This window comes from Lagenorhynchus albirostris, chromosome 14, assembly GCF_949774975.1.
Source record: "Lagenorhynchus albirostris chromosome 14, mLagAlb1.1, whole genome shotgun sequence".
Classification (NCBI taxonomy): Eukaryota; Metazoa; Chordata; class Mammalia; order Artiodactyla; family Delphinidae; genus Lagenorhynchus; species Lagenorhynchus albirostris.
In genome coordinates, this window is record NC_083108.1 from 78960615 (window position 1) to 78978806 (window position 18192).

General features: G+C 47.0%; 1 protein-coding gene across 3 annotated transcripts in view; it reads right to left on the reverse strand.

Annotated features, from left to right (window-relative positions):
• Positions 1–222: 222 nt before the first annotated feature.
• Positions 223–18192, reverse strand: part of ACAD10 (acyl-CoA dehydrogenase family member 10) — a 47535-nt gene continuing 29565 nt past the window's right edge. For 2 of the 3 annotated variants that reach the window (XM_060120973.1, XM_060120972.1), the window contains exons 13-21: positions 10476–10876; positions 6808–6948; positions 6175–6312; positions 5961–6051; positions 4898–5056; positions 4023–4195; positions 2122–2265; positions 1042–1119; positions 223–439 (exon numbers count right to left, since the gene is read on the reverse strand). In XM_060120973.1, the coding sequence (XP_059976956.1) occupies positions 299–439; positions 1042–1119; positions 2122–2265; positions 4023–4195; positions 4898–5056; positions 5961–6051; positions 6175–6312; positions 6808–6948; positions 10476–10876 (1466 nt within the window). In that variant the 3' untranslated portion in view covers positions 223–298. The remainder of the gene's footprint in view (positions 440–1041; positions 1120–2121; positions 2266–4022; positions 4196–4897; positions 5057–5960; positions 6052–6174; positions 6313–6807; positions 6949–10475; positions 10877–18192) is intronic. The other variant, XM_060120974.1, reaches the window with a different exon arrangement.

Genomic DNA, 18192 nt, shown 5'->3' on the forward strand with positions numbered 1-18192 from the left:
GCCTGGCTGCCCAGCCGGGCGCCTGGACTGAAGACCAGCTCTCCGCCCTCTATCCTGAAACCCACTCAGCTCTCAGCTAATCCCCTCCCTCCTTGTCTGAAACAGGCAACTCCAGGCTTCTTACAGAAGTGTCTTCTGTGGGCACCCACCGAGGCTGAGTTCACAATAAGGATGGAAGGACAGAGCTGCCGGGCAGGGTGCAAGAATCACACATACCAGGTCTTTCAAAGCACATCATTTAAAGTTTTGGGCACCACAGGCCTGACAGGGATGATCTGGCTCCTGCAGTCCCACAGGTCTAACTGCAGCGCTTCAGCTCCATCTTGGCCACTGCCGCCCTGTGCACCTCATCAGGGCCGTCGGCAAAGCGCAGGGCTCGAGCCCTGGTGAAGAACTGAGCCAGCGGGTAGTCGCTGCTCGGCCCTGGTGCTCCGAAGGCCTGGCAGACACAGAGCGGGAGGGGAGGAAGCCCTGGGTGAGCCCTCGTCTCTGAGAGCCCCAGGAACAAGTGCCTGCTCCTAAGATCTCAGAACGGCTCATAACAGCCTCCTTCCCAAGCTTGTCCCCTGACACCTGTGTGATAACAATGTTCTGGAAGACTTCAGGTGGGGCCGCACTTGCCATCCCAGGGATGCCAGACTCCCAGGTCTGCTCTGCTAGGTGACTTCTGCCATTGGGAAATCCCTCTGTTGGGGCCAGGGATTGAGATTTGGGAAGGAGGCATCCCTGCATGGTTAGGAGGCTGGGCCTGCTGAAAGAAGGACCTAGGTTCCCCAAATCTGAGCTCAGCTCCTTTCAAGCTGAGTGACCCTGGACAAGTCACTTCACTTTCCTCTGCTTCTGTTTCCACATATTCAAAATGAAGGTAGGAATAGAACCCCTCATAGGGTTGTTCTGAGGAGGAAAAGGAAAGTCACATGTGGTGAGTGTGCGACAAAGGGCGGTTTTTAGTTTACAGAAGGTTGGGCAGCTGAAGGAGAGGGAGTTTTGCATCTGTTGTAAATGATTCAGACGAATCAGTGATCCATCATCTGTGCTCACCTGAATAGCACGATCAGTCACTTGGTAGGCCATGGGCGGGGCCCCCACTTTAATCATGGCAATATCCAAAGCTGCAGCCTGCAAGGAAGACGAGGTGTGGTTAGGAGGGCAGCCCCGAGGGCTGAACACTTGGAAGAACGATCAGTTTCACAGGGAGGAGTAGAAACAATAGCTCAGAACAGAGAGCTGAGGTCCCGCTGGACCACAGGCCTTGCCTGGTGCGTGGTCCCTGCCCAGCACTGACGGGGGTGGAGGGGGCAGCGGGGTGACTAGGAAGGGCCTCGGGATGTTGTGCGGTGTGAGTGGCTGTCTGGTCAAGGAAAGACTCAGGGCGTCTTCCCAGGTGACGGGCAGCATCGCCAGCACACACACAGGGCAGGGTAGTGAGTGGCTTGTGCCTCATTCAGGGTCACGGCCAGCTCTGTTTCCAGAGGGTAAGTGGAACAAGGCCAGCCAGGACTCTGGGGAATTGAGCGGCAACGATCTGCCCTCAGTCTGGGATTTTAATCGAAGCCCCCGAGAGCCCTCATACCCGGCACTAGATTGCCAAGAAACAGGGAACTTGAGCCTGGGTCAACCCACTGCTTCCGAGGCCTCTCGGCTAAGGGGTGGAGGCCCCATGGAGAGATGGAGAAGGCAGGGGTCAGCATGGCATTGTACCTGGCTGTTAGAGGCCCTCAAAAAGAGCCATTTAAAGAATAATGTCACACTTGAAAATAAAGCTTCTCCTCTGGCTAACTCCATGGCTTACTCTTAGTTTGCTGGACGCCCGGAAGTCCGGGTGGGGCTGTAGCTCAGGCTGGGGCCCTGGGGCCCTGTCAGGTCCACTGTCTTGAACCCAGAAGGTCACTGGGTCAGTAAGACAGAAAGTTCAGTCCTCTTTTATTGTACGTTTTCCATTTTTGAAAAGCTGCCCAAGTAGTCCCAAGGAGAGTTGAAGCAAACTTATTTATGTCAAGGAGCCAAGTGCTTTCTCCATGGTTTGCTGAGTCGGGAGGGAAGAGTCAGCATCTAGAGATTCCCGGGCCTGCGTCCCTCACTGCGACCTCAGGACCTCTGTGAGGCCCCTCGGCCCTCTACCTTATTTCCCGCCACGTCCATGACATGGGCAGCTTTCAGCACCAGCAGCCGGGCCTGCTCGATCTCCACTCGGGACTGGGCAATGTCTGCCAGGACCGTGCCCTGCTCTACCAGGGGCTTCCCGAAGGCCATGCGGGACTTCGCCTGTGGACACAGGAGACAGGATGGGAGGCACGGGGCTGTGCCCTGCAGAGGAGGTGGGTGGAAGCACACAGGAGAGGGCTGGAGGGGAAGGGGGGCAGAAGCGGGACTGTGCAGTTCAGGTGCCACTTTGCCAGCTCTCCAGCCACTGGAAACTCCCAGGGAGAAAAGCCAGAAGCAGACAACGTTCGTGGGCACCGTGGAGCTAGTCAACGTGGTGGCTGCACAAATTACCTCCAGGAATCCCTTTACTCCATCCATTCCACTCCTTCTGGGCAGGCTCGGCTTCCAGGCAGGGACAGTGCTTGATCTGAGCTGCCTCTGGCCCAGGGCTACTCTGGGAACTAGGCAGTGACTGTGGGCACCTCACACAGGCAGGGGAGGGCGCCCTCTGCTGACAGCAGGGCCTGCTTCATGTCCTGGGGTGCCCTCAGGAGCAAAGTCTGGGTGCCAGACCCCCCCTCAGGCAACTGTTATTGCAGTGGGGATTCTACAGTCTTTGAAAGTTACAAGCAATCAGAAAAACTTATAAGGGACCTATCCCCCACCCCCCCCCCCTTTTTTTAAACTAAAAACAGTTAATGACACAAATAATATTACTCATGGCAGAAAATGTATCCATTTTCAGACCAAAAAAAAAGAGAAAAAACATAAACACCTGGTATTCCATCATCTAGTCACACTTAATATTTGGTGGATACCTTTTTGTATGCATAAACATACATATGCAGTTTTTACAAAAATATGGAGTCATACTCTTTATAATGATTTGTAGCCTGCCTTTTTTTTTTCATTAAGAGTATCTCTCTATATATCAAGAAATAGATTTCTACAGCATCATTTTGGAATTTCACTGCATGCCCATAACCAGGATTATCTGACCAGGCCCCAGCTGGTAGCCTTATAGGTTGTTTCCAACGTATTATAGTCATGGCTGTGGTGAACCTCCTAGTATTAAATCTAATTACTCTCTTGAGACCCAGTCCTATGAGTGGAATGGCCACGTCAATACTATGGTACCTTCTAAGACTTCTGACACGTACAGTCAAACTGCTCTGCAGGATGGGACTGGAGACTATACCTGAGCTCTTAAGAAAGGAGCATTTTCTTTAAAAAAAAAAACAAAAACAAAAAACCCAAAACCCAAAAAACTAGTCAGCCTCAACTAAAAGCTTCAATCTCAGGTTTGCTCAGTAATCTGTGCACACTGGACCATCTCTGTTCTTTGGACAGTGTGAGATATTTTGGAGGCTCAGGGGTTTGCTTCATCTTTGTGAAACTGATATCACCAATCTGAATTACCACAGCCAGCAACAGCTTTCTTTTGTGTGGGCTTGCAACCTTTGAGGGGGTCAAAGAAGAATAAAGTTTTGGATGTGCTTGGGGAGGAGGATGGCGCAGGGCTGAACGCTGGAACCCTAGGTTCTCCCTGGTATCTGATTTTTAAAGATGACCTGGTAGCAGGAATGGTCATCAGTAGACCATGACCCTGTGGACCTTGGAACCTTGCCCACTGCTGCTACAGAGCCTGGCCTTTTCCTTCTGGTCACCTCGACAGAGTGAGGCCCATTCTGCTCTGAATTTGAAACTTTAGCAAAGTAGCAGATGCAAAGCAAAGACAGGGACACAGCTTCTTGTAAAGAACATCACCTTGCTTCACCTGCTAAGTCTGCTCTCAGAAAACAGTTAGGATTTGAAGTTTGATAGGAAACCAGATGGGTTGTTCTGGTACAGAGACAGTCGCAAAGGGAAGTACTCACTCGGGCCTTCATGAGAGCCAGCGCTCTCTCGGAGTACCCGATCAGCCACATGCAGTGATGGATCCTGCCAGGACCCAGTTGGCCCTGGGCAATCTCGAAGCCCCTGCCAGGGCCCAGGACCATGTTCTCCTTGGGCACGCACACCTGCTCAAACAGGACTTCGCCATGGCCACCTGAAAGACCCAAAGGGTACCCCTGAGCCATCTGCCTAACTTGTTTTCCTCAGATGTGTTTATCTCATCTGCTGGCAATGAGTTTATCTCATCTCCTGCCCTTTTGTAGCCTTCTAACTGGAACATGGTCGAACATGTTGAACAGGGAGGGAAGGAAGGAGTCTATTAAAGATGGGAAATAAATCACTGATTTATAATATCAAATGAATAGTCCGGCATTCCTTTTATAAAACATGACTCTAACTTAAGCTGAATCTCCTTAGCGGTATGTGACTCTAACAATGTAGTGATCCTACAGAAACACCCAAGGCAGAACGTGAACATCATCAGCAGAGGGAAAGAGCCCCTGTGAGAGGACTTCCAGGCCTGGAGGTCGGCTGTCCACCCTGGGGTCTAGAAGAGAAGGTCTGGAGGGCACTTCCTGCCTCCTGCTCTGTCCTCTGTGGCCTCCTTACCTCACAGAGTCTGGTTTATCTTCTAAGGATGGAAGAGAAAAAAAATAAAGGGATAAATGCCTGTCTGAAATTTGCCTGCATGGTTGATACTCATGGATGGAATTGAAATGCAGGAGCACATGGCCTTCCAAATGTCATCATACCCTTACAGGTGTTACTTCCTGCAGTGGAAGTGCTGCCCAAAGCCTTTTCCCCAGGCCCAGACCCAGACCCACACAGAGAGGCGAGCTGCTCCTGGGGGACCAACCTGGTGCGTCCTCCAGCCCATATACCGTCAGAGGCCGGATGATTTTTATCCCCGGGGTATCCATGGGAACCAAGAGCATGGACTGCTGCTGGTGGCATGGGGCATGTGGGTCTGTTTTTCCCATAAACACGCAGAGTTGGCAGCGAGGATCCAGGATGCCTGCCAGGAAAAGAGAGAGACCCCATCATCTGACGCGAGGGCCATCAGATTTCCTTACACACGCCGTCCTGGCCCAGGGAAGCTGAAGCCAGTGAAGAGAGAGGGCCCTTTAAGACTTCACATGATCAGATGAGGACGTGCAGGCCCTTGACCAGCAGTAAAAGCAATTGGTTTCTGTCCCAGTGAGGAAGGAATCCAACATCCTAAGAGCAGTTTTTTTTTTAAAGCACCAAGTCAAGTTGAAAATATAGTTTGGAGACAAGAAGCTGAAAACTGCTACTTTATTACTGGCAGCCTGTTCTGCTTTGTTCCCACAGGCAGTGGAAACATGATGGCTTTGGACACAGGCTTCAGAATCAGGCCAGCCTTGAACTCTGGGTTCCCTACTTGCTAGTGGGGGGCAAGTACCTTAGGCAAGTGACTCAAGTCACTTCTCCATCCTAGTTTCCTTCTCTGTAACATGGGGATAATAACACGGACCTTCCGGGGAGGGGTGCGGACTCAGCACATATGGAGAGCCCTGCAGAGTTAACGCCTGGTGAACAACAGGATTATGACCAGCCCTTCTGCTGAGGCACACCTGACCTCACAGCACGGAGAAGCCACCAAGGAAGTGACCTCCTGCCTTTCCAAAGGGAGATGCCCACAGCAGAACCAAGACAGGGGAGTGAAGCAGAGGTTCCTGGAACTGTCACGTGGGGTCACCTGGTAACCCACGTAGAATCTCTGGTTCCCCCAGGGTTTGCTGCCTTTTCTGAGAACAGACACAGAATCTCCTTTGCATCAAATGGAAATGAAGCCAGTCCCTCCCACAGTTTCTCAGACAACAGCCGGGCAGAGAAGACATGCTTATCAATGCAGACCCACATAAGTGTGATTGAAAAATGAATTTCAGGCCAAATACCTGAGATCCACCACTTGTGACCATTTATGACATAGAAGCCATCCTCCTCTTGGATGGAAGACTCAACGTTGGTGGCATCTGAGGAGGCAACCTGAACGACAGCACATTCTGATTACAGCTGGTCCTGCAGTCCCTGATGGCAGAGTGCAGGTGGGCTCGCGCGAGGGTCTGGCCTGATGAGAAGGGGTACCTGTGGGTGACCCAAGCAAGGTACCTGGGGCTCGGTCATAGCAAAACAGGAGCGGGCCTTTCCCTCCAGCAACGGAATCAGCCAGCGGGCCTTCTGCTCCTCGGTGCCGTATCGCACCAGAAGCTCCACGTTCCCTGTGTCTGGAGCAGAACAGTTAAAGATCTGGAAAGGAGAAAAAGCAGAAGGGTGACTCCCACATCCATATTCAAAACTTCAAACACCCCAGAAGCATGGACCCGGGCTCCTTCCAAGTCACAGGCCCTCTGACACCCTCGTGAAAGTCCTTCCTCTCCCCAAGGAAATGCAAAGACCCATGACATTCTGAATATAGCAGCTCAGAGCCCCTGAAGCTCAACCACGGAGCTCCTTGGGGGACAGAAAGGAGACTGGAGCTGGTGGGCTGGGGCCCATGGAAGCCAGCCAGGCTGTGCTCACCTGGGCCCTAACTTCCCGAGTAGATGCCCACCCCAGGCTGCTTTCTTGCTGTGGCTCCAGCCACCTGCCCACAGTGTCCTCCCCCATAAGAAGTCTGAGTTTGCATCAGTGCTCCTGGGTCCAGTCCAGCTGCAGGGAACCCCATCGGCCCAGGAGGGTGGCTGCACTCGTGTGGAAGACGAGGATTTCCTCCCACACTGAGAAGGACATTAAAGAAGGTACCTCAGGAGCGTACAGAGATGTGCCCATGACCTCACACAAATGTGCGTACTCTTCGTTGGTCAGCCCTGCTCCGTATTTTTTCTCGGGATCAGTCTCCACCGGTAGAAAAACGTTCCAAAGTCCTTCGGCCTTGGCTTTCTCCTATCACAGGAAAAAGAAGTCAGGGATCCACAGATGGTGATTTCATTTTATTTTGTCCCGCGGAAAATAACGAGGCCAGTCCAAACCATCGGGCTGGATACAAACCCTGCAGATCTGTGGGAGGAGAATATGAGGGCGCCTGGAGACAGCCCAGTCCTAACAGTGACCGTGGCAATCAGTTCACTTCCCTGGTACCCGCATCCCAGGCGCCCTACGTACACCACCTCCATCACTGTTAGCATCACTACTGTCGCCACGATGCAGCTTAGAACTCACTCCATGAGCACAAGAGAGTGAAGGGTCCTTTAGCGAACCTGCGGGGAACCAGCCTAGGACAGTTGGCGGCAGCCTCAGCTGCTCTGATGAGGTGCCTAAGGACATCCCCTGATCCAGCTTCCTTTATGAGGCACAACTTTGTTCCTGGGAAAGTAACTCTGGGTTTCTGAACGTAGCTCCCAACATGGAAACTAGGAAGTCTAGCTTGGGGGTCGGGAGCCCAGGCCCTGAGTCACACTGCTTGGTTCAGACCCTGCCCCACCACAGCTGCTGGGAGACCTTGGGCAAGATACTGGAGAGCTCCACGTGGCAGTTTCCTCACCCGTGAAACGGGATGTCACCACCCTCGCTATCAGTCACGGCTACTGAGTGAGCAGTAGGAGTGGATGGTGACTAACTGATGGGAAAAAGGAACCGCATGGGAAGGTTATCAGGAGCTCAGATTAGAGGAGGCTCAGAAATGGACAGTAGCCCAGGCAGCACAGCTTAGGACAGACACTCTGCACTCCTACTGTGCAATGAGTGAGGCCAGCTGTTTTCTCTCTTGAAAACACCGTTTACTCTTTCAGTTGCAGGAAGGGCCAGCCCGGCTGGCCTAGCTGGCTCAACATGCCCACTTCCTGGCCGGGGGGGTTGGGTTGGCACCTGGACTGACAGCTCTGCCAGACTGTGTCCAAAGGTGGGGAGGGAGGCCCCCAAATGAAACTGGGGTGCTGCTACCCAAAGAAAGGGGAAGAGTCTCTAGGCAGCCAACCAGTGCCCACAACACCCACCTCACTGGGTGGCTGGGGAGATGAAATGAGGTAACACACAGAATATAAAGTGCTGGACTCAGAAGCTGGGGGCTGTACTAAATATTAGTGATGATGGATAGTCTTCGCACTGGGAGGTGACCAGCTGGCTGACTTTTCCATTACATTGGGCCTGGGCTCTAGGACATGTACTTCTAGAATCAGCACATACACTCATTGCTGTGTTAGGCTAATTAGCTCAGAGTGCAGCAACCAAGGAGAAAAGAAGGACAGATTAACTGGAACAAATGAATCAGGAAGGGAAGGGAAAAGTAGGAAGGGAAGCAAGGGAGTTCTGAGAGGAGAAAGAATAAGGGAATAAATATAATCATCTCCTTGTGGGAGGGGAAAAACCCACAGATTTGGGCCCAGAAGATCTGGATTGAGTCCAGGTGCTATTATTTCTAGCTGTGTCCCTGGACAAATTCAATTCCTTATCTTTAAATTGAGGTTCTTAATGCTTACCTCACAGGATTTGTGAGGTGCTGTGTAAAAGTCAAATACTTCTCATTTATGGGTAGTAATGACACTTTGGATAAAAGTCACGAGACATAATTTCACCACACTCCCCAAAAATCTTAGTTGTCCTTATGATTCCCATTTAGGTATGACCACAAGTAGAATGTACCCTAATCTAGGTTTTTCCTATGCATTCATTTTAGAGACTAGAGATGTTTGCGACATGAGTGTCTGCTTTTCCGATGCTTCTGTGCACTCCATAGGTACATCATACAGGCGAGGATTAAGTGTGCAGGCCAGTAGGTGGGGGATAGGGCATTTCACGCAGTAACAATGGGAGCACAGATCAATAAGCACCTTTCTGATGAAAATTTGGCAATATTTATTGAAACTCAAAATGGCCTCATTCTTAGACCAGTATTTTTACTTCAAATAAATGATGCTGTAGAAACAATAAATGGACACAGAAGCATGTAAGAGCATTCAATGTACCTTCCTTGCACAGGATCCAAACCACTTTTTTTTTTTTTTTTTAAGATTTTTTTGATGTGGACCATTCTTAAAGTCTTTATTGAATTTGTTACAATATTGCTTCTGGTGTTTTCTTTATGTTTTGGTTTTTGGTCAGGAGGCATGTTGGATCCTAGCTCCCTGACCAGGGATCGAACTCACACCCCCTGCATTGGAAGGCAAAGTCTTAACCACTGGACCGCCAGGGAAGTCCCCCAACACCTTCTTATTCTGGGGTGCTCTCTCACTGTATAAATTTTGGTGGCATCAAGGCACGAGCATGGGACCTACACCCGACTGGCTGAAAATTCCCACCTCAATCCTGGAGTCCTGAGGAAGCATCCAGCAGAGACCTCCCGGTTGCTGCCCTAGTGACAGCCTTGGCCACGCTCCCTGCAGCCAGCCTTCCCTTGGCTTCTACTGTCTCCTTCAGGTGGCTCTTCAGCCTCCCTGTCCATGTTAGCAGCTAGCTGCTAACTCTGCTGCTTAAGTGACCCAGAGTGACCTAGACTGAGATCCCCACAGTGTCCTTCAGCCAGGGGCAGGGTAGACAAATTATGGTGCACCTGCAGTGTGGTCCTCCCGGGGGTCCATCTCCAGGAGCTGATGTGGGAAGGTGATACATCATCAAATAACATAAGCAAGTTGGAGATTCAAATGTATAAAACAATTTCATTACAATAGGAATAATAATAATATATATTAATATGTTATAGGAGAACAGAGCTGGGAGGCTAATAAACCAAATTGTTGACATTGATTAGCTCAGAGGGCAGGGAATTCTAGAGAACTCTTTCTATGTCATGAACTCTTTCTATGTCATGAACTCTTTCTACGTCATGAACTCTTTCTATGTCATGAACTCTTTCTACTCTTGCCATGTTTGAGCTCTGGTTACTTTGCGATAGGTTTGTAACTAGGAAAAAAGAGAGAACGCTATTTCTTTTTAAAGTAGGTGATGGTTGCATCACAGGCAGAATATGTGCTCCTGAAGACCTCAAATAACTTAAGAACTAACGCAAGCCAAGACTAATCCTGAAAAAGAACAGCAGGTATTTCTGTTATCAGCTAAAGTGGTGTCACTGTGTGTCAAGAGCATAAACACAGTTTATACTGGCCCTTTAACTTTGATGTTAGGGACTCTTTAAAGAGAGCCTTATTTAATTGATGCAATTTATATCATTTTGTTTCAAATTTACGAGATTCAGATATGCATAAAATGAGCCCACCTGCCTCAGAGTTATAAACCACAGACACGGCATTCCTCTGCCTGGCTGAGTATGAGGCCGAGACGCGGTCACACAGAAAGAGAAATGAAGTGAAACTGAGTGATCTAGAGCTGGCTCTTTCTAATGATGGTGGAAAGCGGAGATCATTCAACTCGGCCCCCCCATCTCTTCACTGACTGGGAGGGAACAGATGTGGCCGGCGTACGAGCTGAGGTTGGGCCTTGCTAACGAGGTCTCCCCACATCTCGAAACGCTGCTTTACCTTGAGATCTTCGAGCAGTGGGGAAGGGGTCCACTTCTCGGCTGAGGTCTGGTGATGCTGCAGCTCTGGCTCAGCGGGGTACACGTGCCGCTCCATAACCTGCTTCAGCCATTGATACAGCTCCCTGACTGGTGGGGAAAGGCCTTCTGGAGAGAAGACCAGAGCTCCCTTTGAGATATGAGCTGGGGAAGAGTCTGTCGAGGTGACATAACTCCTCATGCCTGGGGTCCTCGGCAGGGACTGTGGCCTGGCCCGTGTGTGTTGGGACCTTGTTAACGGTTTGCTGGCTGGCATCTCCTTGAAAACCCGGAACCCTTCTTTGACTGCAAAATCCCACGCCAGGTTAGACGTAAATTCAGTCAGCTTTCCAGTTTGTTCCCCAGTAGCCGAGCTTGCATGCCCTAAGCAGAGGCAAAGAAAACCAGTGAGTACGCCCCAAATAACCCTTAATAGTGATGCTAACATGTGACAGTATTGTTCCATCAGCCGCTACTACCACTTGCTGAGCACTTGACCTGCACCAGACTCAGCGCTAAGTGCTTGACATGCATTATTATAGCTAATTGAATTCCTGGAGCTACACAACTGTTTTAATCCCCACTTTACAGACAAGGATCCAGGTTTTAAGGAGGAGACATGCCCAAGCTTACATCAGTGGGCTGGGAGCAGAAGTTGGACTCAGTTGGCCTGCTCCCTGCTCTTTATCTCTTCTTTTCCTAAAGAAGCGAAATTAAATTGGGAATTCCCCAAATCACTTCTGCTGTCACCTTGGGCTATAGGAAGCCATGAAATTCATAATAATAGTCACAGGGGACTGGATTAATGGCTAGTTCCTGGGCACCATTTTGTCTAGATCAACACTGTCATCAGCATCACAGAAGTCACTCTACTCATGCTCTGTTTTTTTCTTTGCTTAATACACATATCAAGACTTTTTTAAGAAAAGATTTTTGAAAAAATTTAAATTAAGATGTAGCGTACATACATCCTCTTTAGAAAGTGTACAGTTCCGTGAGCTTAGCCAGGCAACCACTGCCACCATCAAGGTCAGTACACATATTCCCATCATCCCCAAACTTCCATGGGGTCCCTCTGTAGTCAGACCTTTCCCCTTGCCCCTGGGGAACAACACTGATCTATGTTCCTGTAGTTTGTCTTTTCCAGAACGTCACACAAATACATATGTCATATTCTTTTCAGTGTGGCTTCTTTCACTCAGTATATCTGGGATCCATCCATGTGTCTCCTTAGGCAATGTGAACATTGCCTTTTTATAGTGGGATTTTTCAGTCAGCTCACCTGGATTGTTTTTAGCATTTCCATGTTCTAAAGAGACTGTTTTCCTCATTTGCTTTGTATCAATAAATGGATCTTTGCCGAGGCCTATTTTACTTCTGGCTCCTGCCAATGGTCAAGGGCTAGTCCTCAAAAGAACCATTCTCATGCAGCTTTGGTTTTAAAGATATTATGCTATTCCTTACAAGTTGGGAACCAGATCCATCTGCTACACAGCAGAGAATGCAGCCCACTGGACTTCAGCAAGTCTTTGCTTGGCACCTTCTGGGTACTGGCTATGGACCCAGGCCCTGGGGGACCAGTTGGGAATCAGGTAACCCCCTTCCCTGAGTCACAGACTTACAGCGAGGGCCACTGAGCATGAGTGGGCTAGGCTACATTTTCCCCTCTTAACTCAGACTGTACAGGTCTCATCGAAGGGAAAGATATCCCCTCCTTAACATTCATTGTTATTCATAATGATTTTTTTCTATTGTTTTGTTTCCATTTCATTTATTTCTGCTCTCAGCTTTATGATTTCTTTCCTTCTGCTAACTTTGGGTTTTGTTTGTTCTTCTTTCTCTAGTTCCTTTAGGTGTAAGATTAGATTATTTGACATTTTTCTTGTTTCTTGAGTTAGGATTTTATTGCTATAAAATTCCCTCTTAGAACTGCTTTTGCTGCATCCCACAGGATTTGGATTGTCATCTTTTCATTGTCATTTGTCTCTAGGTGTTTTTTTATTTCCCCTTTGATTTCTTCAGTGATCTCTTGGTTATTTAGTAACATACTGTTCAGCCTCCATGTGTTTGTGTTTTCTACGTTTTTCCCCCTGTAATTGATTTTTAATCTCATAGCATTGTAGTCAGAAAAGGTGCTTGATATGATTTCAATTTTCTTAATTTACCGAGGCTTGATTTGTGACCCAAGATGTGATCTATCCTGGAGAATGTTCCGTGTGCACTTGAGAAGAAAGTGTATTCTGCCACTTTTAGGTGGAATGTTCTATAAATATCAATTAAATCTATCTGGTCTTTGTGTCATTTAAAGCTTGTGTTTCCTTATTAATTTTCTGTCTGGATGATCTGTCCATTGGTGTAAGTGAGGTGTTAAAGTCCCCCACTATTATTGTGTTACTGTCGATTTCCTCTTTTATAGCTGTTAGCAGTTGCCTTACATATTGATGTGCTCCTATGTTGGGTGCATATGTATTTATAATTGTTATATCTTCTTGGATTGATCCCTTGATCACTATGTAGTGTCCTTCCTTGTCTCTTGTAACATTCTTTATTTTAAAGTCTATTTTGTCTGATATGAGTATTGCTACTCCAGCTTTCTTTTCATTTCATTTGCATGGAATATCTTTTTCCATTCCCTCACTTTCAGTCTGTATGTGTCCCTAGGTCTGAAGTGGGTCTCTTATAGACAGCATAGATATGGGTCTTGTTTTTGTATCCATTCAGCGAGCCTGTGTCTTTTAGTTGGAGCATTTAATCCATTCACATTTAAGGTAATTATCGATATGTATGTTCCTGTTACCATTCTCTTAATTGTTTTGGGTTTGTTTTTGTAGGTCCTTTTCTTCTCTTATGTTTCCCACTTAGAGAAGTTCCTTTAGCATTTGTTGTAGAGCTGGTTTGGTGGTGCTGAATTCTCTTAGCTTTTGCTTGTCTGTAGAGCTTTTGATTTCTCCATTGAATCTGAATGAGATCCTTGCCAGGTAGAGTAACCCTGGTTGTAGGTTCTTCCCTTTCATCACTTTAAATATATTGTGTCACTCCCTTCTGGCTTGTAGAGTTTCTGCTGAGAAATCAATGGTTAACCTAATGGGAGTTCCCTTGTATGTTATTTGTCATTTTTCTCTTGTTGCTTTTAATAATTTTTCTTTGTCTTTAATTTTTGTCAATTTGATTACTATGTGTCTTGGCGTGTTTCTCCTTGGGTTTATCCTGCCTGGGACTCTCTGTGCTTCCTGGACTTGGTGGCTATTTCCTTTCCCATGTTAGGAAGGTTTTGACTATAATCTCTTCAAATATTTTCTAGGGTCCTTTCTCCCTCTCTTCTCCTTCTGGGACCCCTATAATGTGAATGTTGGTGTTTAATGTTGTTCCAGAGGTCTCTTAGGCTGCCTTCATTTCTTTGCATTCTTTTTTCTTTATTCTGTTCCATGACAGTGAATTCCACCATTCCATCTTCCAGGTCACTTATCTGTTCTTCTGCCTCAGTTATTCTGCTATTGATCCCTTCTAGCGTATTTTTCATTTCAGTTATTGTATTGTTCATCTCTGTTTGTTTGTTCTTTAATTCTTCTGGGTCTTTGTTGAACATTTCTCACATCTTCTTGCTCTTTGCCTCCATTCTTTTTCCAAGGTCCTGTATCATCTTCACTATCATTATTCTGAATTCTTTTTCTGGAAGGTTGCCTGTCTCCACTTCATTTAGTTGTTTTTCTGGGGTTTTATCTTATTCCTTCACCTGGTACATAGTCCTCTGCCTTTTCACTTTGTCTATTTTTCTGTGAATGTGGTTTTTGTTCCACAGGCTGCAGAATTATAGTTCTTCTTGCTTCTGCTGTCTGCCCTCTGGTGGATGAGGCTGTCTAAGAGGCTTCTGCCAGCTTCCTGATGGGAGAGAGTGGTGGCGGGTAGAGCTGGGTGTTGCTCTAGTGGGCAGAGCTCAGTAAAACTTTAATCCTGTTGTCTGCCGATGGGTGGGGCTGAGTTCCTTCCCTGTTGGTTGTTTGGCCTGAGGTGACCCAGCACTGGCGCCTACAGGCACTTTGGTGGGGCTAAGGGCGGACTTGGGAGGGCTCAGCCAAGGAGTATTTCCCAGAACTGCTGCTGCCAGTGTCCTTGTCCCCATGGTGAGCCACAGCCGCCCCCCGCCTCTGCAGGAGACCCTCCAACCCTAGCAGGTAGGTCTGGTTCAGTCTCCTATGGGGTCACTGCTCCTTCCCCCTGGGTCCTGATGCGCACACTACTTTGTGTGTGCCCTCCAAGAGTGCAGTCTCTGTTTCCCCCAGTCCTGTCGAAGTCCTGCAATCAAATCCCGCTAGCCTTCAAAGTCTGACTCTCTGGGAATTCCTCCTTCCGTTGCCAGACCCCCAGGTTGGGTAGCCTGACGTGGGGCTCAGAACCTTCACTCCAGTGGGTGGACTTCTGTGGTATAAGTGTTCTCCGGTTTGTGAGTCACCCACCCAGCAGTTATGGGATTTGATTTTTTTGTGATTGCACCCCTCCTACCATCTCACTTCAGCTTCTCCTTTGTCTTTGGATGTGGGGTATCTTTTTTGGTGAGTTCCAATGTCTTCCTATCGATGATTGTTCAGCAGTTAGTTGTGATTTCGGTGCTCTCACAAGAGGGAGTGAGCGTGCGTCCTTCTTCTCCGCCACCTTGAACCAATGCTCGATTTTTTTTTCTAACAGAGGGTACAAAGTGTTTTCTTAATTTTCATTTCCTTAGTAGGATCTTGCTCTCAGAGTACTGCTTTGTCTCTTTGAAGGTCACTTGTATGAGCTTGGGTTGATTTAAAACTATCACTTCCGATATATTTTCCCAAATGTAATCCCAGCAGAAAAGACCACATCCATGACTGACGTCTTCCTAAATTGCAGCCACCAGCACTTTTTCCTTTCTACAATTTCAGCAGCCATCTACAAGAAACCTAAACTTCAGTAACCACTTCTTAATGAAGGAAAGTGATACTTGAGGTCAGCTGGTACAGACAGTAAATCAGCCCCCAGGCTCTGGTCACTGTTGTCCCTCTGCCAACCTAAGGATGAGCCCAAATCTCCTGTGATGACATCACAGAGAGAATGCCTTTGAAACACATTGTTCTTCTCCAAAACTCCCTTTCCCAGGGTGATACCAAGTATCTCAACTGTTTAAAAAAAAAAAAAAAAGACTTTAACAGCTAATTAAGAAGACAAATGCGCAGAAATAATACTTGTGTTCAGAGAGTTGAGTTTTTTGTTTCCCTAATCAAATGATTTTATCCTATTCTTTAAAAAACTGACTTCACTGTTTTTACGTAAGAAAACTAAGGCACTTCCTCAGAATGTCTGCTGGCTTTCCAGGTAGGAGGGAAGGGAGAGCACAATCAAGATCAGAGGAACAGAGGCCTGGAAGGACAGCACATCTGTTTTTCCATGTGGTGGCAAACACTGGCGTGTTTTGCCTCTGAGGCCAAGACAAGCTTGAGGCCAAGCCAGCGGCTCACAGGATCTTGGAAACTGTCAAAGGGCTTCCTGATAGGCAACTTGAGGACAACCTGGCGAAGTTTATTGGTGTAGAGATTCTAGAATGAATAATTCTGTTTTAAAAACTGAGAATATAATTGACATAATGGGCAAAATCTATCCAGCTATCCCCAGTCACTGGAGCAGAACCCAGTGAGAACTTGGCTGCCCACTAGAAAATGCCCACAGGCAATCAGGCCTACACATCACTGTTTGGACTTAGCAGCCATTCTGTTTAATTAAATGTTTCTGGTTACCTTTCACTGTAAAACCAAAACAAAAATTGGGAAATACTGGCTTAGAGCTGAGACTCTCCAAAAGAAGAGAAAATACCATTTCCAGGGATTACTGCTTGAGGTCACGGAGGGTTAAACTAGAAATTCTCTGGATGCTGATCCTTCTCTGGAAAAATCACAACCTTCTATTGCCACTAACACCTGGCGCAGTACCTGGCCTAGGAGAGGCTCTTGTGAGTGAATGGATGACCAATTCCCCTATTGCAACTGCCTTTCTCAGAAGATTCTGGCACCCTGGCTGAGAGCGACATGCTGCCAGAAAGCCTCGGGTATTGAGGACCACGAAGCTAAGATGTCCCCATAGTACTAGCAAACCCACCGCTGGGCTTCTTTCTACGTGCCTTTTAAGTTTTCATCTCGGAAAATTTCAAAGACAGACAAAACTAGACAGAAGAATATAATGAACCTACAGGTTTCTACCACTCAGCTTCAACAATCGTCAAAGCATGGCCAATCCTATTTCACCCTCTGCCCTCCCCACCCCCACTGCCCTGGATTTTGCTAAAGTAAATCCCAAACACCACATCATTTTATTTATAAACATTTCATTTATGTCTAAAAACAAAGACTTAAAAACACCCACAACAATACCATTATCACACTTAAACAACAGTTAACTATGATGCCTTAATATCATCAACTCTCCAGTCAGAATTCATTTTTCACTGACTGTCTCAAATATTTTTTTTCCAGAAAATTTCTTTGTTCAAACAGGGATCTGAATAAGGTCCAAATACTATTTTTGGCTAATGCATCTTTTAAGTCCCGTTCACTCTATAGGTTCCCTTTTCAACATCTGTTCCCCTTTTTTATCTGCTGAAGAAACTAAATTGTTTGCTCTGTGAAGTTTCCCAGAATCTGGATTGTTGTGAATGGCTCTGCCTCAACGGTGCTGTTGAATGTGCTCCGCTGAACCCTCTCTTCCCTGTAAGTTGGTGGTTGGCACTCGAGGCTTGGTCAGATCCAGGTTCGACTTTTGAGGGCAGCATCAGGAGGTATGTAATGTCTGGCTGCCTCTCTCGATTTCAGCACCATTAATGCTTATTTTCCAGACGCATTCATGTAGTAGGGGTGGCAAATTGGTGACACGCTAATTCTATCATTGGGTCCAGGATGCTTCTCTAAAGAGAAACTTTCTCTCATCAATCATTTGGTTAGCCTGATACGTAATTTGTATAGGAAAGGCAGGATGAATGTTTGACTCTCTTCCCTTTATTTACCAATTTTCAGAGTAATGGGTTGCTTTCCTGCCAACCTCCAAAGTCACCAGTGAGACACTGTGTCTTTGTTTTAGTATCATTCTTTACTCATGGATTTAAATATATTTGATGTGTTTCATCCATTTCAGCTATCATCATACTGGTGCTCAAAGTTTTCTGTCATTAGCAAGTGGGAGCCTATTCAGGTTGACTCCTGAGACCTTTAGATATGACCCTCTTAATCTTCAACAACCTCCTTGCTTTCTGGTACGGCAAGATGTTCCAGGTTCATCTTGTGGATATTCTGCCCTAGACCTGAAATCAGCCACTTTCTCCAAGGAGTCCTGGTTCCTTTTGGTGAGAATGGAATTTATAGATTACAATGTGGGTAATTAGGGGTACTTAATGCTATTGGCTTAGTCACTACTTCTAGGTCTTCTGGGTAGATTCTAACTGCTTGCTTTCTACTTGCCTTCCTTCTACATAGGAAACAAACTTTAATCTGTCTTTCTACTTTCTTAAATAATTTAGGGTATAGATTATTTTCATTTCTACCCTGTAGAATTTAGAATTAAAACTAATAACATTGTGCCATCCTCGCATATATATATGAACACTCCATAGGTGACATACGTATATATCAAACCATCAGTTCTAAGTAGCCATACTTAACTTTTCTTCTCAAAAGTTCAAACTTAAAAGATACAGT